The sequence below is a fragment of the Sarcophilus harrisii genome, chromosome 1, assembly GCF_902635505.1.
Source record: "Sarcophilus harrisii chromosome 1, mSarHar1.11, whole genome shotgun sequence".
Lineage (NCBI taxonomy): Eukaryota > Metazoa > Chordata > Mammalia > Dasyuromorphia > Dasyuridae > Sarcophilus > Sarcophilus harrisii.
Genome location: NC_045426.1, coordinates 611232567 through 611257254, shown reverse-complemented (window position 1 = coordinate 611257254; position 24688 = coordinate 611232567). Strand labels below are relative to the sequence as shown.

Here is a 24688-nt window from a genome sequence, read left to right as displayed (position 1 = left end):
TTAAGGAATGAAAGAGGAATGTACTGGAGAAAGGGAAAGTAAGTGGAACAGTACAAATTATCTGCCATAAAAAAGACACAAGAAAAAATTTTTACAGCAGAAGGGATGAGGGGGAGGAAATGGTGGGAAAATGAATTATCAAAATTAACTCAAAAAGGAGGTAATACACATAATCAATGGAAATATGGAGGTCTATCCTACCCTGTAGAAAAATGGGAGGGAAATGGGCTATAGGATAGGGGGAGGGTGTTGGAGGAGAGGGCATATTGAGGGTGGGAATGGTCAGAACCAAAACACTTTTGGTGGGGCAAGGTAAAAGGAGAGAAGAAATGGGAGGTAATGCAGTTAGCAACAGTAGTTGTAGGAAGAGTTTCTTCTTCTCTTCTTTTTCTTCGAAGAGTTTCAAAACAAGTTTTTTTGATAGGGCTTCATTTCCCAAACAAAGAAGGAACTGAGTCAAATTTATAAAAAAAAAAAAAAAATAAGAGCCATGTTCCAATTTATGAGTGATCAAAAGCTATGATCTGTGCCCAAAGGGCTATAAATTCATGCATGTCCTTCAAACTAACAACAACACTACTTGGCATGAATACGAAAATAGATTCAAGAAAAAAAGAGGGGAAATGATTCATATGTACAAAAATATTCAAAGCAGCTCTCTTCTCAGGGCAGAAGAATTGGAAATTGAGGGGATTCCCCCATCAATTGGGGAATGGCTGGCTCTATAAACTATAGTATGTGTTTATGATGGAATATTGTTGTTCTGTGGGAAATGATGAGCATGATGCTTTCAGGAAGAAAAAAACCCTGGAAAGTCCTTCATGAACTCAAGCAAAGTAAAATGTACTGTATACAAAGTAATAGCAATATTCCAGGATGACCAGCTGTGAATGACTTTGCTATTCTCAGTAGTACAACCATCCATGACTACTCTGAAGAAATAAAGAACCGATTTTGTCTGAATACAGACTGACAATTCTTCCTCTCCCTCTCTCTCTCTCTCCCCTTCCCTCCCTTCTTCCCTCACTCCTTACCTCACTCTCTCTTTCTCTTTCTCCCCCTCTCTATTTTTTTTTAAACTTAATCTTTTTGAGGATTTTAATTTTTATTATGGTGAGAGAGCTATGTTTATTTTTTTTACAACTTGACTTTTGTGGAAATGTTTTATATCTTAATTGTGCGTGGGAATAAGGGAGAGAACCTAGAACTCAAAAATTTTAGAAATATATGTAAAAAATTTATTTTTAATGTAAATGGGGAAAATATTAAATAAATTTTTAGAAATGTTTTCTTGATGTCAATATCCTGTCCCCCAATAGAGAATTTTTATTCTAACAAGTAAAACAAACTGATTAAAACACCATTTTTGACTATGTATATGATAGTATTTTTATCCATCTTTGTATACCCTATAGGGTATATAGGTACCTAGCACAGATTTGTATGTGGTATTTGTAAATGCATAGTAAATTATGAATGAAAAGAAATAATAATAACAACAATATAGTTATTGTTATATTATTAATATAGTTAATATAGTATAATAAGGTATTTATCTTCCCAGGTTGTTGCTAGGATTAAATGATCATATATGTAAAATGCTTTGCTAACCTTAAAACACTATATAAATTCAACTATGTAAGCATTTTTCCTGTGAGGAAAGAGGCCAGGTCCTTTCTACTTACCTTTGTGGTCTGACAGTGTGAAAGAAAGGTGACTTTGGCAAAGGGATCAGAAAGTCCAGTGCTATCTGCAGCTATGAGTCCCCTGGCCTGGTACATGTGTGCTCTTAACTGGAAAATATGTTGGGCTATAAGCAAATCAGAAAAAGTCAATGGTTAATATGCCTTTATTGTGTGAAAAAGATAGAGAATGTATGCAACCATCAAACATCTTTGCTATTCACTGTGAGATCCCGAAGAGCACATATTGTCTTTTGCTTTTCTTTGGTTAGTGCCTGACGCATAGCAAACATTTAATACTTACTAATTCTCTCATGTTTTCATTGCTCTTTGGGTAGGGTTTTCTATGTTCACAAAGGATTTTAACAGAAGCAAACTAGTTTTCCGTTAGAGCAGGCCATGGGTCCTATTGTACTACACTGAGATTAGAACACAATCTCCACATCAATATCTACTCCATTCAGTCTTATAAGTATTGTCAATATTTGAAGCATTGCAAAAAATCATAAGGATAAGGAAAATAAAATTTTATGTGTTTTATTACTACTAGTGGATTGAAAACTACTTAAGGGCAATGATCACATCTACCTCTTAGGCCCACCTTTTTTTCCCTCTGCATTCTCACTTGATGACTTTATTCCCATAAATTCAAGAGTTATTGTTATTCATCTTTTATTTTTGAAGAGGATCAATGATATCAAGGAGTACTGTCTTGACTTGCATGTGAATTGGATTTAAGTAACAAAGTTGCACAAAGTTGTCAGCTTCAGTCTCTCTTTCAGTCATTGAATTCTGATGGTAAGACAAATGTCAAGATGACTGGCGATGGTCTGAGATACACTGAAGACTTTGGTATCTTTGATGTCTGCCCAAGCTCTAAGCATTCCATAGTACTGCTTCAGCTGTCTCCATAGCTATTAGAACAGATTATTATTATTATCTGTCCATTCTGCTGGAGAAAATCTTCACATGCTTGGAGTAGACACTTCCTTAACTCACAATGGGTTTGAAATATGGCAGTTATCCTCAACTTGGTTTGCCTTGCCTGTTGAGATAACGTTAACAGGCTATGTCTTCTGCATATGTTAAAGTTTCCTGAAGTTGCAAGTGAGCATTGTGTGCCAGATTCAAAGGTAGATGAGCACCCCTGAAAAAGACTCAACAAGTCCTCACCCCAGAGGTACTCATCCCTCCTTGAACCTTCCATAAACAGATGGATTCAATTATCTCTTAAATGAATGTGATTCTCAGATCTAAATATCCAGTCCTAGGCTTTCTTCTAAGATCCAAGTCTAAGATCCACAAACTGTTATATATTTTGAACTAGATGTCCTTAGACATCTAAAACTCAACATGGCCAATGTAGAAATTAATGTTATTTTCCCCAAACTCACTTCCTCTTTTATACTTGTCTATTTCTATTAAAGGATTATCATTTTGGTCATCAAGTTTCAAAATCTTGATATTAATATCAATTTCTCATTCTCATTCATTTCATATGACCGAACAGTTTTCAAATCTTGTCATTTCACCTTTGTAATACCTTTACTGCCTGGCTAATTCCTCCATTCAATGTAGTAAAGTTCAGGATCTCATTACCTCTTCCCTGAAATGATGAGGAAGGGGATAGGAGGGGAGGAAAGAAGAGGGAAAGTAAAGGAAGGAGAGGAGAGGAAAAGGGAGGGGAGGGGGAAAGAGAAGAAGAGAGGGGAAGAAAAGAGAGAAAAGAGGAGGGAAAGAGAAGGAAAGAGAGGAGAAGAAGATTAAGAATGATGATCTATTAGTAAATGCCTCCATTAGCTGCCTTCCTTAAATGATAAACTATTCCTATTTTCCACTGAAACCAAAGACCAACCAAAAAAAGAACAGGGACACTGAACAACACAGGAAGTCTATTTTTTCCCCCTTTTCCTTCATTAGCCGTAAAGCCTCCTGAACAGCTAACTTTACAAAAAAGCAACATAACCTTCAGTGGGACAGAAGACAAAATAGCAGCCTGTGGCTGGCAGGCTTACATTGTGATGGCATCTGGAGGGTCATTCAGATGTTAGAAAAATTGATTCAAATATGTTGTCAATCTCTGAAAATAACCCACAACTGAGAAGACTTATGTGAAACATTCCAGCAGTTGGGGCTTATAGTAGAAGCCAATCTAAGAACTGGACAAGGAGTGTGTGTGGGCCTCTAAGGTTGACTATTTTAGTCAGATCATTACAGAGAAATATAAACTATTTCTATATATAACTCACAGCCTGAGAGATGTATTATTAGGGGATTTGCTTCATTTTCCATTCAGTATGCTCTGATCAAGAACACATTTACTTTTTATTACAAATCATCCTTTCCTTAAAATGGAAATTCAAGCTGTGTTCTGTTCTAGGAAAGAAAATCATGTTGATTTTCCTCTATTAATATATAAGTAGGAATTTTTATTCAGTGTGTGTTTAAAAATAAATGATTCCAGCAAGTTCTTTTCAGGTACATTATTGTCGAGGATGGGGAACTTGAATGGGAAAGATGCAAACAATATTAAGAAAGTAAAAATAAATGCCCCAGCCAGACATGTTTGGATTACTGTCCCCATAATAATCCCCATCGTTAGAAGGGCATCAAAAGTCCATTTAAGAGGGTTTAAAATCTTTTCACCCAGTGATTTTCTTACCCTGGTAGGTCAGGCTGGCAGGTGGGTGATTGATACCACTGACTTTGATTGGTGTCTCAACTTCATATCCTATGGGCAAGTTGTCCAAAATAGCATTGGAGTACTTGACAGACCCCAGCCAGAGGTATACATCCACTTTTCCTTGTACAGTCCAACCTGTCAGGCGTCGTCCTGGAAGCTGTGGAAATATCATCAATAGCACTGTTAAAAACTTGCTCTTACTATAGTTCCTTGGAAATGGCATCCGTCTAGAGGAAAATTCCATCCACTGAATGGAGAAGCCCTCTTCCTTATAAGTTATAGAGTAGAAAGAACACTAAAAATGGAATAAAGGAAGTGGGCTCAAAGGTGAGTTATGATATTTGATCGCAAACTCCTTAAGGGCATCTAATAAATGCTTATTGACTCAACTTCCCTGAGCCTCTGTTGTCTCTTCTGTAAAATGATCTCTAAGTAATCTCTAAGTAACTATAAAGAAAGGATCAGTCATTCCCACTGTGACCAACCAACTATCTCAGAAAACAAACCAGCTCAATGAAGCAACAAGAGATCCTTATAGCGGACAGAATGTGCCAGTTAAGCCAAAGTACTGCCATTATCTTGACCACCTTTTCTCCTCACACATAATAGAGATGATCCAGGACCCTGAACCTAAGTGCCTTGAGAAAAGCAGCCATCATATTGGGAAGCAAGTCATAGGAAATGCAGCCTAGCAACTGCTTCTGTAGGCATCGTAGCTACAGCTACTGAAGACCCAGAAAAGAAAGTTCTCATCACCAAAGTCCTTGGCATTGTCAAGTGGTTTACCATCAGAAACTGATGATTTTATTAATGGAAATGACACTGCAGACTAGTCTGCTTTGCCATTACACACTACAGACTATGGGATCCTCTTTCTAACAAATTTATTGCTAAAATCTTCCCCTTTTTGTCTCCTGTGAGCTCTGTGAACTCCTTAAAAAGAGGGAGCATCTATCTTTTTTCTGTTTGTATCCTTAGCACTCAGGAAAATGCAAGGGCACACAATTAGTGTTTAATAAGTACTTCACTCATTAATTCATTCTATGATGTCTTTCAGCTCTAAAGCTCTAAGACCTTTCTGAGTCTGTCTCTTGAGTATCCATTAGATTAATGATCTCAACTGTTAATAGATTTCATTTTTTCCTGGCAATAATGATACAGATGATTGAAACCAAGCTACTTGATGTGGACATTTCACAATGCAATTCAGCACAATTCAATGCTAATGAAGCAACTACTTTGTCCCCAAGCACTGAGCTAGGCATTGAGAACACAGAGACAAATAGGAGATGGTTTTTGTCCTCAAACTGGAGAGTGCAACAAGACAAATGCTATCTGCAAATATCCTCAGCTGAGCTTTGAAAGGTTTTAGTCCATAGATATGTAAAAGAATGACATGCAGGGACAAGGGAATGGTATGAGAAAAATTATGGAAGCATGTTTTGGGGGAACAGTGAGTTAAGTCCCACCTGTTAGTAAAAATGAAATAAGGCTGAACTATTCATTGAATTGACTTGGTTAACTTAATAGATTGGAATGAGATTGTAAAGGGCCTTGAATACTACACTAAGGAATTTAGATTTTATTCAGGTTTGGAAACATGAACTTATTAAGTGCATTGTTTATGCACTTAATACCAGCCACTGTTGTGTTTTACAAGTATAATACTTGAAATATGGCATTTTGGGAAAAAAATATTTGTCTTAGAGCCAGATGATCTATCCTATCTCTGATCCATATTACCTGTGTGACCTTGGGTCAATATTTTTCCATCTTGTGCCTCAGTTTCCTCATCTTTACTGTCCTCAGCTGAAGGATTAAAGGTAGACAATCCTTGAGTCCCCTTCCTGCTCCAGGATCATTCTGTGATCTTATAATCACATTGTCAAACTAGATAAATCCTATTAGTGGAAAAGGCAACTGATTCAGGTATATATTTGTTTTGCCATTTAATTAAGCCCTGAATGATACATGTTCAAATACAATACAAACCCCTCCACATACATTCACATACAAACTTAGAAAGTACATGAACACACTCACATTTCCCCTGTTCAGTTATGGATCCTTTTGAGTAAGTATCTCATCACAAAATGCTGTTTAAAATCATTCACAACAGGAAGGCAATAAAACTCCCTGAATCCTTCCTTGATCATTAGGTTAGAATGTCATCTTTAAGCTTGGTTTTCCATCTGAATGATTTTTCATTCTAATTGATCTGATCTTTAATTTTCCTTCATAAGTTCCAAACTGAGAATTAAAGGAGTCACTTGTCTGTAATATCTCTCCCTTTACAATTATCTCTTAAAACCCATAGATATTCTGCTCATAGTGTCCTCTTACCCCCAGGTACACATGTGTGCACGCATACACACACACACACACACACACACACACACACAATGACTGATTCATCTTCTGTTTTGTTTGAACAATTAAGGTTTGGAGCTAGCTTAGCTATCCTGGTCAAATATGGTTTTTATATGTTTATTTTGTGCTCTTATAATCATTGCAAATGTTTAGCACAGTATATCACTGAATGGATATGGTCTCAAACTGAGACCTGTTGAAGACCTTAGCTTAAAAAGGCCAAGGTCTCCCACTGCATCCAGGGCCATCTCCAATTATCCTGATCTCTATCTGGCCACTGGACCCAGCTGGCTCTAGAGGGGAAAGTGAGACAGGTGACCTTGCCCAACCCTCCCTGCCTCCCTCAAATCCAATTCACCTGCATGTCATGGCATCACCTCTCTGTTATCATGGTCTTCTTTGAGAATGAAGGACAAATAACAACAACCTCTGTGAGTAGAGTTGGCACACAGTAGGCACTAAAAAATGTTTATTGACTGACTCATTGAGTAAGGGAAAAATATGTCCTAGTAGGGAGAGAGATGTTCTTGGAGTCTGGAAGACCTGAATTCGAATCTTGTATGCGATATACAGCAATAGCTGTATGATCCTGAGCAAATCACTTCCATTTTCCGCACCTCAGGCAGCTCTCTAAAAATCTAAGTTATACTGCTGGCTAGCTGAATGACTAAGCTATTCTGATTAATAAGATTATTTATATCAACTATGAAGAACTTGTGAAGGAAAATGCTATCCGCTTCCAAAGAAATAGCTGATATATGGAAGTTTACATTGTAGAATTCCATATATGTGTGTATACACACACATACACACACACACATATATATACATATATACATGCATATGTATATATGTTTAAATACCCATATATATATATATATATATATATATATACATATGTGAGTATTTGTATATAATGTTAGCCTTTTTTAATGTGAGATTGGAAGAGAAACAAATTGGAACTCAAAATGTAACAAAAATATGTAAATGAATAAAAAAAGAATGGAATACAAGTTACAGAGGAATTGCTGACCTGTATCAGTGGAGAGTTTCCACATAAAGGAATTTCTTATACCAAAGAAATCAAAAATCCAGTATCATCTTTCTCTCCTTCTACTCAAAAATAAAAGAAACAGAAATAGCATCTTATCATGCTGCATGTTAGTTTCTTGCATGTTATCTGATTTGCTTATTCCTTAGAACACATTAGAATTAATTATGGGACTTCAAGTGTCCACATCATAGCAACTTCCAGGTTTTGTTTCCCTTAAGAATGAAGATAAATTGAGGAAATTTTGATTAATGAAAATGCTAGAAACTTTTGAACTTATCCAGATTCTATGAAAGTTTGTAAAGTTTTTGTCCATCTCTTGGATTTGCACATAATTGGAAGGATTAAGTGGTAAAAAAAAAATGGTCTTGACACAGAAGGGAGCCAAACTGATTTCCATGGCTAATGTGGATCAGTGAGTGGAAGCCACAGAGACAGTTTAGACTTGTTATGGAGAAAAATTTCCTAACAATTGGAGCTGTACAAAAGTAGAAGCCACTGCCTTGTAGTTTTCTCAACGAAGTCTATATTGGGTATGATAAGGGAGATGAGTTCAAATTATGTCTTAGTCTCTTACTAGTTCAGGGATCCTAGACAAGTCACTACCTCAGTTTCCTCATCTATAAAATGGGAGTGATAATAATAGCACATAATTTCCAAGATTGTTAAAAGAATCAAATTGGTTAACATGTAAATGTACTTTGCAAAGCCTAAAGTATTATGTTAGCAATAACAATTATGTTTTCATTTATTCATTTATTTTGAGATGTTTGCTATTATGTAAAGGAGATTCTAGTTCAAGTAAGGTATAGATTAAATACCTTCAAGGACCCTTCCAATTCTCCTTTCTCTAGTCTATCCTATCCCTGAAGGAACAGCTTCTCCACATACAATTCAAAGAATCTCATTTACAAGATATTGTATCAGAACCCTTGTTCAGATATAGATGACTTCTTTGAGATCCCTTCAACTCAGAGATTCCATCATTTTGATTCTGCCTCAGAAGATGGACCATTCATTTGGTACATTGGTTATAAGAGAAGTAGCTCCACCAATCCTTTAAGCTGAGTTTGTACCAATGAGTCTAGCCACCTATTGGAGGTTAGTACTACTTGATAGTGAGCCCTCTCAAGATGTTCAACTCTTTTCAGGCAATTGTGACACTGAATGCTTTGACTCAGAACTTTCTCAGTTCACCAAGACAGCACAAACATTGCACAGCCTCACACTAGTACTGTTAACAAGTCTGTTTTTTCATGTTCCTTTACCCTAATGTCATTTTATTCTTTTCTTTCATTCCTTCTGCCTTCCTGCCTCCCTCTCTCTCCCTTCCCTGCTTTTCCCTCCATCCCTCTCTTTTTTATTTCTTCTTCATTCCTTTCTTTCTTCCTTATTTCCTCCCTCTCTCCCTCCTCCCTCCCTCTTTCATTTTCTTTCTTTCTTCCTTCCTTCCTTCCTTCTTTCCTTCCTTCCTTCCTTCCTTCCTTCCTTCCTTCCTTCCTTCCTTCCTCCTCCTCCTCCTCCTCCTCCTCCTCCTCCTCCTCCTCCTCCTCCTCCTCTTCCTCCTCCTCCTCCTTCTTCTTCTTCTCTCTCTCTCTCTCTCTCTCTCTCTCTCTCTCTCCCTCCCTCTCTTTCTTTCTTCTTTTGTACCACATATCAGAATTCATTTGTCCCACAAAGACAGTTGCAAGGTTTCCAATGTTTAAAATTACAACCTGAACTTCCATTTTTTATTGGTAATTTTACTCAAAATTTTTCTCTGAAACTGTCAAGGATAATAGTTTCTTCTCACTACATTTTATCATTTGTTTTTAATAGTTATATTATTAATCATTCTGGATTTTGGTCTAACTGTCCACACAGGAAATAACAGAGATGAAGAATGTCTATTGTCCAGAATATGATCATGCAGTCAGATGCACAGCTCACTGAGCTGGTTCACAAATACCTTATATTTGGGAAAGAGACCAGAAGTCTACAATAGATTAAGCTTAAAATTGTATAGAAGAAGAAGTGAAGCTGGGTAGAAATTGGAAGCTCACACAGTGTTTTTCCAGAAACAAAGAACTTTATTTTTATTGCTTCTATTCTTCTGGTGATGTTATAACTCTAAAGCTTGGAACACCATAGACTTTGAACAAGCCTCTCATAGAACTTCTTCTCCATCACCAAGTCTGTTTAAACATGTCTCTAGCATTGCCTTATAATACATGAAGTTTCTTCTGTTCCTTTCAACTGCTGGTGCCCTCCCTCTCAAACTACTTTGTATTTATTTATACTTATTCTCTTCACCTAGATTTCAGTTAGTGCAAATAAATAATAATGAATCTCAAAAAGTGGTCTTGTTATTCAAATTTGCACTGTATTTTTCCATTGGGCTGGAACCAGTGATCACATTTTACATAACTACAACTTCAAATAGTTTGAATACATAAACATCTGACCACCTCACAGCACTATTCATACTAATTGAGACTTGGCTGCATATTTTTTCTGTATATCAGTCCTTACTATGCACGCCCTACATCCCAAGAATATTAGTTCCTTATTAGTATAGATTGTTTGATTTCTTATATTTGTATACCCAAAATCTAGCACTGCACCTCGAATACAGTAGGTACTTAAGAAATATGTTACTTGATCATTAAAATTGTAGGTCATTGAAAGGACACTGGAGATGTAGGAGAACTGTAAGCAATTTATAGTAAGCTACCTATAAAGAATTGCACAGTGGAAAAAGTCTCAACCCGTATAAGGAGGACCAGAAAAAGAGGAAGCTTGGCCATATCTCAAAAATGAGGAATAATTAAGAATCCACTGATATTAGTACAATATCAAAAGGCTTAGAGGAAAGAAGACCTTCAGGGCATTGAATGGGCTTCCTGAGTAGGGTTCAGAGGAGGACATGGGAAATAGTCCCCCAGGAAGAGAAGAGAAGGCACAGATGGATTACCATCTGTATCCATAGAGACAATGCCTGCATCAGTGAAATCACAGATTCATCAAAATAAAGAATTTAAGACCACAGCTCCCTAGGTTTCATCATTGTGAAGGAAAATAAGACCCAGAGTTAACATCGGATGTGGTTCACTACCCACTGGATGTGTGACCCCATTACTATGTATCCTCCTTTTAGTATAGATAACAACTCATCCATGCCTTCTCATCCTCAATATTTCTTGAATATGTTCTTCCCTGAATTCTTCTCAGAGAATCCACCCAGTATACCAGAGATCTCCCACTAATTTTTTAAAATCCTAGCTCTCACATTTTATTACCTATGTGACTTTGGACAAGTTACTTTTCATCTCAGAGCCTCAATTCCTTATCTGTAAAATTAGGATTTGGGTTGAATATCATACCTAATTAAATATTGACCATATGTCTGATACTATGATGGGCAGTGAGGACTCAAAGACAAAAAATGAAAACGATAATTTCTGTGGTTTCTTTCATCTCTAAAAATTCTGATAAATGCTTCTACAAAATGGAAATAATAATAGCACTTACTTTCCAGAGTTTTGTGCAAATGAGACATTTGTAATGCATTTTGTGAACTTCAGAATACTAGCTATATGCTATTGTTGCTGTTATTATCATCACTGTCGTTGTCATTATTATTATTATTTTTTGGATTAACACATTTGAGTTAAATAATAAAAAGATCCACAAATTTAGAGAAGGGTCTTAAAGGTCATTGAATCTAACCCTGTTATTTTACAGATGAGAAAATTGAAGATCACTATCGTTAAGTAGCTTGCCAGAATCATGCAGCCAGCAAGTATCTGAGGCAGAATTTGAATCTAGGTTTTTCTGACATCAAGTCCAGGGCCATATTCATTATATCATGCCATTCACAGCTTTTTTTTTTTTTTACTGTTTTACATCCTGTCGGCACTGCTCTAAATACTTATCAAGTTTTCCCTTAATTCCACTCAGTAAGTTGGCCCAGCAACAAAAGGAAAATGAAAAATAAAAGGCCTCTATGTTCCAAAGTAGTGCTGTGTGTTTCTGTATGTGTGTCTATTTGCTTGTGTATGTATATGTATGCATATATTGTATGTGTCCATGTATTGGGTTTATGTGCCTGTGTATTTGTGTGTGTATTGTATATATATGTGTATGCATATATGTATATTAAGTGTTTGTGCATCATGAATATATGTATGTGTGTGTGTGTGTATAGAAGTATCTGAACTCTTCTAGGGCTGGGAATTCCTGCATGTGCAGCTGTGCCCACATTGTACTTTATTTGACAGGCTTTCTACAATCTAATTTTAAACAATACTAAGAAGCATCAAAATATTTGGGGGGAGTAGTAGCATACCAATTTAGCTTTATTTTTAGCAAGCCTTCTGAAATGGTGGTTTATTTTTAAAGCAAGTAACTCTGCTCTACCCATATTCTCTCATTGGTATGTTTAGAATAGTTCCTAGAACATAGCAAGGGTTTAATAAAAGCTTATTGATGGACTGACCACAAGAACAAAGAGACAGACAAGAATGTGAGATAGATAGTGATGAAATGCTGAATTGAAAGAGGTTAAAACAGAACAAATGTGGTACTTACTTTCAGAAAATGAATTTGAAGTTTCCCACAGTGCTTTCCTCTCTGCTCATTGATAGGGGAATAGAGCAGGTCTTTGGATGAAATCCGCACATAGGCTACTCGTTTGTTGTTGCTGAGCATCCAAATGAAGACGTCAGGGATTGTATGTTGTGGCTGTTGGGATGACAAAAACAGAGTATTTACCACTTGGAAAGGAACTGGATGAACCAAATGCTATAGTGCTTTCTGAGTCCTGCAACTAATTAGCTGGGCAATCTTAAGTAATTTATTGTACCTCTCTGAACCTCAGGTTCCCTTTCTGTGAAATATGGAGGCTGGACTAGCTAATTTTAAAAATCCCTTCTCTGAGAAACTGTTTCTTGTACTTTTTGATGAAACAATTTGAAATACTTAAGTATTTGAAATACTTAATTCATTAAACAGACAAGACAAGCAAAATGCACCTTCCCTGAAATAAGAGAACTTTGGGACATGGGCTGTGACTACTTTTAAATTCCAATATGTCAGTTTGATCATTCAGTATATGAGGATAAGCACTCTGGACAAGTAAATAGGCTTTTTCATATCCCAAGGTTTTCCATCTGTAGAATATGGTCGTTGTTTACTCATTTTCCAATTGTCTTACTAAATACTTGAATAGAATTGACAATCATTTACTGATAAACAAGTTAAAAATTAATATGGGGAAAGGTCATTCTGAAGCTGTGGAATATTTAAACCAAAATATAGACAACAAAAGCAAGGAAAACATCATCATTTGCTCTTTCAAGAGGGAATTCAGGTGGCTTTCCAAGTGATAATGTGCAAAGTATTCTTCACAAATTGCCTTTTGTTGCATTGATGACTTTCCAAATAAGAGACATGATGATTGCTGAGTATTTTAGTTCCATTTTAGCTCATTATTCAGAAGTTTGACTTGATTGCACAGACAATTAGACTTAGAAATTTATTTAATTTAGGCAATGATGGAAAGAACCTCTACTAAGTGGCCTGTTAAATGGAGCTTTGCTTGAAATACTCAGCTCTTTACCAGTACATTCATTAAGTAAAAACATACAGGATGCCATAATTTATTCTGTTCATCTTCAGAGCTCAGTGAAGATGTTGCATTTTATGAATCTTACAATATGCCTAAGAGGTTGGTTTGTCACCATTTACTCAGGATTCTTCTTGGAGGTGTCAGCTGAGGTACTGAAAGGGCAGGAAATTCTAAAAGGATATGGGAGCAATGAATCACAAAACCATCATCAGAATTCAAAGTTCCAAACTTCTGAAGGTATAACAAAATTCCAAAGGCCAAGGGTCTGTCTCACTGCTCATTTCATATACATATATATATATATATTTCATACAAATATATATATATATAATATTATATATACACACACACATATATATATTTCAAGGAGGTATGTGTGCAAAATAGTCAAGAATCAGTCTCATCATCCTACTCAGAAAAGAAAAATAAAAGTCGGTTGTATTATATCATTGTATATTATATGTATATATGAATTATATAATGTGTGTATTATATCACTTATTCAAGAGTATTATGAGATTCATCAGATGTGAGCTTGAAATAAAAGTTTTCCCAAACTATACTGGACATCCTTCTGAAGTGAGGAACTCTTTCCTAGATATTTCACAGGAAGCTAGATGACTGCTGGTTTGTAATTCCACAAGAAGGTAATTCCATTTCAAGTATGGGTTAGATATGATGGCTTTTACAGTTTTTTCAATTCTGTGATTATATAATTCCATGTAGCCCTGTTTTGACTATCTGCATGTGTATATATCCCATGCAATCCTTAATTAGAAAATATCTACAAATTAGCAAACTTTATGAAAGATCTAAAATCTAAAAAAATAAAAAAATTCTAAAATAAAGTCTTATTTGCATTACACAAAATCTTCTGAGGCATATTGAGCTTATATTTTATATGAACATATATATATAATACATATCTGTATATACATTTGTGTGTATACATATATACGCATATAAATAGATTATGTACATGCATGCATGTTTGTGTATATATATATATACACACACATATATATATATATAAATCCCCTTGCATATGTGAACATTTTATTTACTAAAAGGGATGTATGAAAGATATTTGTTTGAGAAACACAAATAGAAGTAGCTTTAGTAGAAATACAATTTTGAAAGAAAAGTGTTTGAGGAAAGACAGAGTCCTGAGACAATCTAAGTGAAAAAAAATCCCTCAAAGGCTAAAGTACTAAATAATAATAAATATGACTGCAGTACATTATTTCCTAGCAGGTGATTTTCGTATCTTAAAATTTGTGTGTTAATAACTGGAAAACTGAATCAAAAACTATTTGGGGACTATAAGATATGTACATATTGACTGTTGCTGTAATGCCAGTAATGTGGATTTGAGGCTTTTTAAACTAAGAGACAAATTGCTACATGTGAGAAGGTGCTGATTTGAGACAAGAGAAAAATGAGGAGTATGAGAAGTTGGAATATGAAAATGTTCTGTATAGAGAAACCACATGCAGAAACAGAGATAAGAAGTTGACAAAATCAAAGTAGATTAAAGATGGATAATAGTAGCTGTTTAGAACTGGACCACGTTAAGATAAACTGATTTGAGACTTGTAGACTCTGCAGTTGTTGCAAAGAGCTGATTTGACTAAAGGAAAATGGTGAAGGTGGAAGCTGACTTTAGAGGGTAATGGAAACTATTTTAAGTCTGAGCCCTTGCTCTCTAGACACTAAGATGATATAGGAGAGAGTGTGGCCCTAAGGTGATAAGGGGAAGCGTGCTTATACTTGTTTTTGATATGTTATTCAAACAAATATCCCTGTATACTAGTTAACTGATGTTAAATAGTGGAGTAGAAAATAGGGTATGCTCACTATAGGTGAACAGTGGAGATGGTGGAGAAGAAACCCTAAGAAAATACTCAATATATTTGGTTATGTTTGTTTGCCTTCTTTTAATAAATATTTCATGATTAAATATTAATGGTGTTATCTTGACCTTTAACTAGAAAAGGGCTAAGAAGTTATAGTTATAAGTAGTAGATATATTACTCCAGGACCATTAGAGTTCATTATAGATATGAAACTGCTTCTTTAAGAAACAATCACAACCTACCAGAGTGGGTACATATTGTGAAAGAACAAACTCCTATTTACAAGTAATATAAGTCAATTTTGTAAAATAACAATGAAAATGTTTTCTGCAATGGTAGCTTACCTCATCAACCAAGAACCGGATTTTGTCCACAAAGTTCTGAGCTTCATTAATTAATTCATCTATAGACATCTTTTTCTTTTGCTGCTGGACAAGTCCTTTTGCATCAGTGGCCATTATCTCCTAAAATTGAAAGAGACTTTGTAAATGTTTTTGGTATGCTTTACAAAATAACTATAGACTAGGCGTCCCTTTTCTGTAACTTTGATCCTTGCCATTCCTTCTCTCTAGAGATATAAAACATATGGTCAACATCCCAATCCTGAATTGAGATAGAACTAGATTAAATTATAATTTGAAAATAAAATTATAATAGAACATGGATAATATATGTAAATGTTACTTTGCAAAAAAAAATAATAAAGGGACAAAAATGTTACTAAGTGCCTTTCTAAGTCAATTTGTGGCCACAGGAATCCTTTTATATGGCTTGATTTTTTATTTGTTTCTACTTAAGTTTGATAGCACTGATTTAAGGGGCAACTATACAGTGTAGTAGATAGAGTACCAGAAAGGCCTGAGTTCAAATTTGGCCAGGAGTCAGGAAGACTCATCTTTCTGAATTCAAATCTGGTCTCAGACACTACTAGCTGTGTAATCCTAAGCAAGTCATTTTACTTTGTTTCCCTTATCTGTAAAATGAGCTAGAGAAGGAAATGGCAAACCAATCTAGTATCTTTACTTAGAACATTCCAGATGGGGTCACAAAAAATCATACAGGACTAATCAACTAAACAACAATTAAAATGGATGGCACTAGAATCTTCCCCTTATATCTTTATCAACAGACATCCTACCCATTTTTCCAGACTCAGATCAAATGATGCCTCCTTCTATAGCCTTTGCTAATACTTTCAACTAAATGTCATCCCTCTCATAAAAGATATAGTATTAGTATTATTACTCTCCTTTTACAGATGTGGTGAAATGAATTGCCTGGGATCACACAACTATTCAATGAAAAAAAAATCAGAATTCAAACCCAGGAATTTTGACTTGAAGACTTTAGTCTCTCAGAGTTTATTTTTAAAAAAGATGGTACTACTAAGGTTGTAGATCATTTCAGGCTTTGTTAAACATTTTTCTTGTAAAGAGCATACTTTTTTGTCAGTTCCTGGGCTTATGGAATTCCAGATCTATGCAAATTTTCATTGTTGACTAAAATCATAACTCATATTCAAATAGTTTACAATTTCCAAACTGTTTTCTTTGCAACAGTCCAATGAGGTAGATATTTTTCATTTTCCTGATGAGAAAACTGACAGTAAAAAGTTAAATTCTGTGCTCTTCATCACACAACTAGATAAATGGTAATTATGAGATTCATTATCTTGGACTCCTTACTCCAGTATTCAGCACTGCTTTCTACTGTATTAAATCTGCTCTTCAAATGACAAAAAAAAATAGTATTTAAATAGTGTTTTAAGTTTTATAAAACCACTTTACATACATTGAACAACTTCAAAAGAGGTGTTTGTCATTCTCATTTTATAGATGAAGAAACTGAGGCTGAGAAATATTAAGTGACTTGCCCAGGGTCATATAGCTAATAGGTTTCCTAGGAAGGATTCTAAGTAGTCAAATTAGGATCAAAGAATTAGGTTAAAGTCAAAATTATATGAGCATAAATCCTGTGTGCTACATACAGTAGGATCTCAATAAACATTTATCAAATTGATTCACATGTGGAACCTATGCAAAAAGTGCCTTCTTAAAGGTATTGTGGGCATTATTTTCTCTTTACAGGTAAGGCTTAGAGAATTTAAGTCATCTGTCTATAGTTATACAGTATTTCAATCTATGTCTTTCCTAATTTCCAAGTTTTATAATCTTTCTACTTCACTACCTTGCCTATAAAATGAGACAATTGGATAAGATAATTTCTAAGCTTTCTTCCACTTCTAGATATATGAACCCATGAGACAAATGAGGCTAATGTAAAAATCCACACTTTAACTTTATAACATAGGTAAGATTTTCACAGACCAGTTCTTGCCAACAAAGCTTGAGTCGTTTCTTATCCAAAGTTGTCTGGTTCAACATTTTGGGTTTCTTTTCTGCTTGAGAGATGAAGGCACTGTAAATAAAAAAATAATGACAGTAGTATAGTTAATGATACTCATTTCATATTATTGCCGAAGTTTGTGAATAGATTCTCTGCCATATGATACACTGATAATGGGATAGAAGAAAGATTTTCAATTTGATTTTAAACAATGATGAATCAACTTTCTTAAGGAAGAAAATAGGAATTTGAAATACTGATCAAGCATTAAATTAGATTTTAATAATGACTTTTTATTTTCTTTTCCCCCCCAAAGTCCCATGGATACCATCATAACCACAATTAATAAAAGTGGTAATGATAGTATTGATACAATTTTCCCTCCTTCTTAAATTGTAAGATTCATTCATCTAGGTATCATCTCCATTGAGTCAGAACACAATCCTATTCCCTGAGTTGCTGAGCCAAAGGAATCATCCTATGATGACCAGAATACTGTAACAAATTTATAATCTTATTAATTTGGCTGTTTCCTTCAACTATGCAGATTATATCATCTAAGCCAGTCCATCGTGTGGAACTCTTGCCCATTTTTCTGACATCTCAAAGCTATTATTAGTGAAGCACAGTCTATTCAATAGTTATATCTAGCTCTTGCCACATAAGCAATCCATTTTCTTTTTTAATCACACATTTACCTGATGAAATTCTTAGCTCTGTTCCTTCAAACTTCCTGATTTTTTATATGTTGCAACCTCTTCATATCTATCATTTGCTTTTCCATTACCCTCTTAGTCAATCTTATTTTTAATCTGTCAAAGACTATAATGTTCCGTGACTCATTGCCATATGACAAGACTAGTAAAATATTGGTATTTAAAAACTATACCTTTGTTTTTTGTTTTTTTAATATTTGGACCATTAAAGAAGCTTTGCTAATTTCCAAAGTTTAATAAGGATCTTTGGTTCAATTTATTGACCATTTATACTATCTGCCCAGGACAAATAGATACACACATACATTTATCCATATATGTATTTGTATATGTACACATACATATTTGTGAATATTTCATGTATATATAATTATATATATAATCATATAATATATAATGTACACAAATATACACATAAGTACATGTAAATTTGTTGCACATAAATATACAAAAGTATATGTGTATGTGTGTACATTTATTGCACATAAATGTGTGAACATTTATATACATATGTATCTTTGGGGCAGATATGTACAGAAATATAGCTTATATATATTTATATATATGCACACAAATATACACATACACACATGTATATCTAACATGCCGTTATCTGAATAACAGACCTTCATCCATTTGGTTTTTCCCTTGCAAATGATTAAATGAACCATTTTGAGTGGTCATAGATCTCTTCCCAGAGATTTTTCAGTATCCCATGACTGGTTATAAACAACATATTACAATCAGAAGCATCACTAGCTAAATAGAATTCCTCCTCAAAATGACCTTTATCTAAATCTTCAAAATAATGAGGTATACTTTTTGAGAACATATATTGCTTTAAGGCTTTAAGCCTCATTTGGTATTTATGAGGAAAGAGTTATTAGATGAAGTTGTCTTTGTTATATCTTCCAAGGAATCTTGAATAAATTTGATGGAAGAATGGAAGTTATCTTATTTGAGGATAGCCTTTAACTGAGGTTTCTGCTCAGTGAGATAAAATAGTTGGGTTTTTTTTGCATAATTAACAAACAATAAAAACAATTTAATATTTTATATATCTTTGAATCATTTGTGTGATGATAAAGATATGGTTTGCTATGGCATATTGCTTGCCAAAAATCTGACTACTCTTACTAATATCCTAATCAAAGATGGTTTTAATGTGCATATAGATGATTCACACAAAAATTGTATATAGATACAAAAATTGTATATAGTAGCCAACGCTTAATAGCATTTTAAGCTTTGAAAAATGCATATATAATGTCATTCAATATTCACAACTCTGTGCTTTTATTCTCTCCATTTTAAAGATGAGGAAAACAAGGCTAACAGATGTGCAATAATTTGCCCAGTTAGGAAAGATCTGAATCAAGATTTGAATAAGACTTTAGTCCAGCACTCTACTAAACTATCTAGTTGCCTCTGGGAAAGTTTATAGATGGGAAAGTAGCTATAAAGGCATGTAGAATATGCAATTACAAACATCACAAATATATAATTGCAGCAAGTAGGCAATACTAAGTTTTTAAGGGTTATGGCAGCAGAGGACAAGCTCCAACAAGGTCTGAAAAGGATTTGAATACAGGTAATAAGCTGTAAATTATCATTCTGAGGACAAATCTGGTTAAACATAGAGAGAGTTATTATCAGTAAGCTGGCTACTTGGAAATAAATTATTTAACCATACATGAAACAAAACAACAAAAAAAATTAAAAATAAAAAAATAATAAAAATAAATAAATAAGATATAATCCTAAAATCATATGCAAAACAAAATTTCATACACTAAATCTTTTGTTCCATTTATAAAAATACATACAAAAATAAAAATGAATAACATATTCTAAGTTTTAAAAAATTGCATTGGACATCGCAGAAAACAGACTGGGAGATTTAAAATTCAACACAAACCATCAGAATCTTTAAATTCCTCATACTTCATCAGACATACATATACTATGATGTGCTCTTAGATGTTCACTTTGAGGCATTAAAGAATGTTGCATCTTTTTAAAACAGAAAAGGAAAATAATGATGAAAGAAAATGGAGGAGGAAAAAGGAAGACTTTTTGGGAGTTCTAAATGGGAGCTATGAAAGTCTTTCAGGCTGCTATTTTTAGTCATGTGGGACTCAATGTAGCCCTTAAAAAGTCCCATTACCAACAGAGGGATAATAAGACAGTTTAACTTTCAGGAAAAAATTCTAATTGCAAGGGGTATGCAGGCAATGCATAAAAAATAAGACACTCTCTATATTTTTCTTTTTTCCCTTTCTCCCCACCTCAATCCTGCCACCAAAGGATGTACCAATATCATAATTACAAATATTCACATATAAGGTAAATTCTATATATGCCTTGATTGTACATGTTTGTTAACTTGTTAAGAAATTGTTAGATTATTAGTTATTATTCTTATTAGATTGTATATTTCTTGAGGGCAGGGGTTACTTTTTGTTTCTCTTTGTATCCCCAGTGCTTAGAATAATGCTTGACACAGTAGGTGCTTGATAAATACTTATTGACTGACTATTTTTAGAATATAATTTTCAGTAGTGCTCCTGGGATGTGTTGAGAATAGGGCATATTTAGATCCTTAAGTGCATCCATTTTTCTCATCAGTATAGGTCTTTCCCATCTGGTGCATACTCTATCATCTACACATTTCAATTCTGTGTAGTTCTCATCTATATCCTTCCATATGTGCTAGAAATGCTCTCCTGGTCTTAGTATTTTAAAAATATCTCTCTCATGCTCTTTATGACCCAATTTGTGCTTTTCTTGGCAAAGATACTGGAATGATTTATTATTTCCTTCTCCAGCTCATTTTCCAAGTAAGGAAACTGAGGCAAACAGGGTTAAGGGACTTGCCCAGAATCACAAAGCTAATAAGTGTCTGAGGCAAGAGTCAGGAAGATTCATCTTTCTGACTCCTGGACTGACACTGGTCTGACACTTTATCTACTGTGCTACCTAGCTGCCCAAGGAATACCTTAATCAAGTTCAGATGCCATGGATAGCCACAAGGGGTACAAAAGTCTCAGGAGGGTTATCTCTCACCATGCTATGAAGGATAAACAACAGTTCTGAAGTTCTGTTAGTTTATATATTGGGATGTCCTACTATCTAGGGACAGCTGGTATTCAAGGGCTTCTGCGTCATAACCTGGTTAACACTCATAATAGTGGTACTTTTATAATCAGTAGGTTCAATAGTCTTAACTTATAGAATGTAATATCTAGAATTGTAAAGTATTGCAGACTCCATCTAGTCTAATGCCATCATTTTACAGATGAGGAAATGGAGACCCAGAGAAGTCAAATGATTTATGCATAGTCACACAGGCAGTAAGAATCAGAAGTAAGATTTGAACCAATAATATCTGACTCCAGAAGCAGCACTGTTTCCATCATAGCAGAAGCAGGAATGTGGATAGATAAGGGAAACAGCTTAGGGTGCATTATAAAGGGTGATACCACAAAGGATCCTTCTCAAATGTTGGTAGAGCAGAAGACCAGTAATCAGCAAGGCATTTTCTTCAATCAGATCTAACCTCTGACATTTACTATGTGACCCTGAGCATATCACTTACCCCTATTTACCAGCCTGTTTTCTTATCTGAAAAATGAGCTGGAGATAGCCAGAGAAGGAAATGACAAATCACTCTAGTATCTTTGCCAACTCAAATGGAGTCACAAAATGTTGGACATGACTGAGACTTCCTACTGAACAACAATAACAAATGAATGCATGCATTTTTATGATAGAAAATTTCATTCCTTCAATCATTCATATGTAAGAGAGGGATTTTCAAAGTTACCGATGAAAAGTCATATATAGCTTATTCTCTCTGCCCTTCCTAACTCCTGTTTTTTTTTCCTATTACTCTCTAATGTACTTAATAATATTGCATATTTTGATTCTTTATGTGTGTACCCTATCCTCTACTAGGCTGTGAGCCTCATAAAGACAAGGGTCTGTAACTTCCTCAGCACTAAGCACAATGTTCTGCACACTATATAAATGTTTATTGCATGAATGAATATTAAATAGGAATAAGTGTACACTTCATATCTTATCCTGATGCTGAACATCAGTGGCTTATGGACTGAAGGAAAGAAACAGATTATTTTATTTGATGAAGTGGTTAGCTTTCCAAGGTGCTATTTCAACTTTGTGTGTTTGGTGAAAACCATTAAAGTCCTACTTCTTTTGGCAGCTTCATCATGAATTCCTAAATCCTGGAATGAATTCCTAGATTCCTAAAAACTATGCTAGTGGAGTAGAAACTCTAACAGGTCTACCAAGCTGGAAAAGCTTCCAGTAGAAGTTGAACTACACATTGTCTCTGGAGGACTAACTTAGCTTAATTGCTTAGAGAATTTCATGAACAGAAGGCTTGGCACCAAGTTGTGAATTATTCATCAACAGAAGGGCACCAGGTAGTGAACTATTTGTTGACTGTAACAAGTCATTTAACTACCCACTAAGGCCTGGAGGATTTTCAATATACCTCAGAGGATAATAATAACAATAAGAAGAATAAATTATTATAGATCATCATCATCACCATTACCATCACCATCATCATAATCTAATAGCTAGCATGTATTTAGTGTCTTAAAGTTTGTAAAGCCCTTTACATTGGTTATCCAATTAGAACTTCATAACAACTCTGTGAGGAAGGTACTACTTATTATTCCCATTTTTATGGATAAAGAAATTGAGGCTGAGGAATGTTAAGTGATTTGACGAGTATCACACAGATAGAAAGTTTTTTAGACAGTAGGCTGTTTTCCTAATTCTAAATGTGATACTCTATTCACATAGCTCTGTAGTGGAATATATAGAAAGGGGAATGGTCAAATAAATCATGCTATATAGATATAATAGGATATTATTGTAGAATAATAAATAAATAGAAGCCCAATTTGGAGGAAGGAAATGAAGAAAGGATAGAGGGAGGAAGGGTAGAATAGAAGCAGGGAGGGAAGGAAGGAAAGAGGTAGAGAAGAAAGGAGGAACAGAGGGAAGAAAGGAAGAGGGGAGGGAAGGAAGGAAGAGAAGGAGGGAAAGAGGAAGAAAGGAGGGAAAGAAAGAAGGAAGGAAGGAAGTGGAGAAGGAAGGAAGGAAAGAGGGAAAGAAGGAAGGAGGGAAAGAAGGAAGGGAGAGAAGGAGAGGGGGAGAGAGGGAAGGAGGGAAGGAGAGAGGAAGCGAAGGAGAGATGGAGGAAGATTTAAGATGAAAAAGTTTGAATGAGCAAATGTGGAAAGTGGAATACTGAATTGATAAGTGTAGGATTGTTTGGTGGCAGTGAAGACCCATTTGAGATTGTGTAACACAAATTTTTGGTAAACCCATGATTTTCTCTACCTTCATGCAACAACATATGTATAATAACAAAGGCAGTTGATAGTGAGAATGATCCAAGGCTGAGAGATAGCATGGCACAATTGACAATATGATAAGGGTTTTTTGTTTGGTTTTGAGGATGTGGGAGACTTAAGAGAAGAGGACATTGTAAAGTTAAACTGGTTCACCAGATGAATATGAAGGGGGAAAGACACAAAAGTATTTGGTACAGGAGTGATGGCCTGTGAGAAAACTGAGGGATAAAGGAGGAAGCTTGGTTTGGGAAGGTAGATGAAATGGTGGAAAGCCAATAAATTATGTTCAGATAAGGAGATTTCAGCATTCTCAAATATTTCGATAGTATGTTTGTAGGTGACAGCAAGATCAAGGTAGGATTATCTGTGCTTGAGATCGGGTAAAAGAGTAGTTCATGGGAAGTGAGTAGGTTGATAAGCTGAATGTTTTATAGAACTTATACCATAAGATGAGTATACCTCACAGGCTATTTGGAGGCTCAAATGATATCATTTATGTAGAGTGCTTCACAAACCTTGAAGTGTCATATATATATATATGTTAACTATTAAGTACTAATAATTAATAATAGTACTAATAATTAATCTTAGTCCTGGAAAAGAAATAAGGTATCACACTTCTCCCTTTTCTTGGAGAGGCGAGGAACTTTAGGTTCAGAATGTTGCAAATGCTATCAGACTTAGCTCTCCTATTGTTTGTTTAATTATTTTTTTAGTGGCTAAAAGAAACTGCTTTGACAGGGGTGGGGGGAAGGGGAGGATGGAGAGGAGAAGAAGAAAGGGAAGTATGAGAAATAAATATGCTGTTTTGTTCAAATAAAAGGCATCAAGAAAAAAAGAGAGAGGTTTAAAAAAAAAAAAAAGCTTATGCATCAATGGAAGGAAATACTCCCATGGATAAGAATCATTGAATTATTCAAATTTGTTTGAGAAAAGTCTATGAAGTTTAACTTTTGCTACAATTATCTAAAAATAAGGAAGTA

The 24688-nt window shown here is 34.8% G+C and overlaps 1 protein-coding gene across 1 annotated transcript in view; it reads right to left on the bottom strand.

The window, feature by feature from the left end:
- The window catches only part of FER1L6 (fer-1 like family member 6), a 277428-nt gene that overhangs the window by 114676 nt on the left and 138064 nt on the right, over positions 1 to 24688 (bottom strand). Inside the window, exons 15-19 of the mRNA XM_031947271.1 lie at positions 17578 to 17668; positions 15595 to 15714; positions 12356 to 12508; positions 4345 to 4522; positions 1686 to 1810 (exon numbers count right to left, since the gene is read on the bottom strand). Of these exons, the coding sequence (XP_031803131.1) occupies positions 1686 to 1810; positions 4345 to 4522; positions 12356 to 12508; positions 15595 to 15714; positions 17578 to 17668 (667 nt within the window). The remainder of the gene's footprint in view (positions 1 to 1685; positions 1811 to 4344; positions 4523 to 12355; positions 12509 to 15594; positions 15715 to 17577; positions 17669 to 24688) is intronic.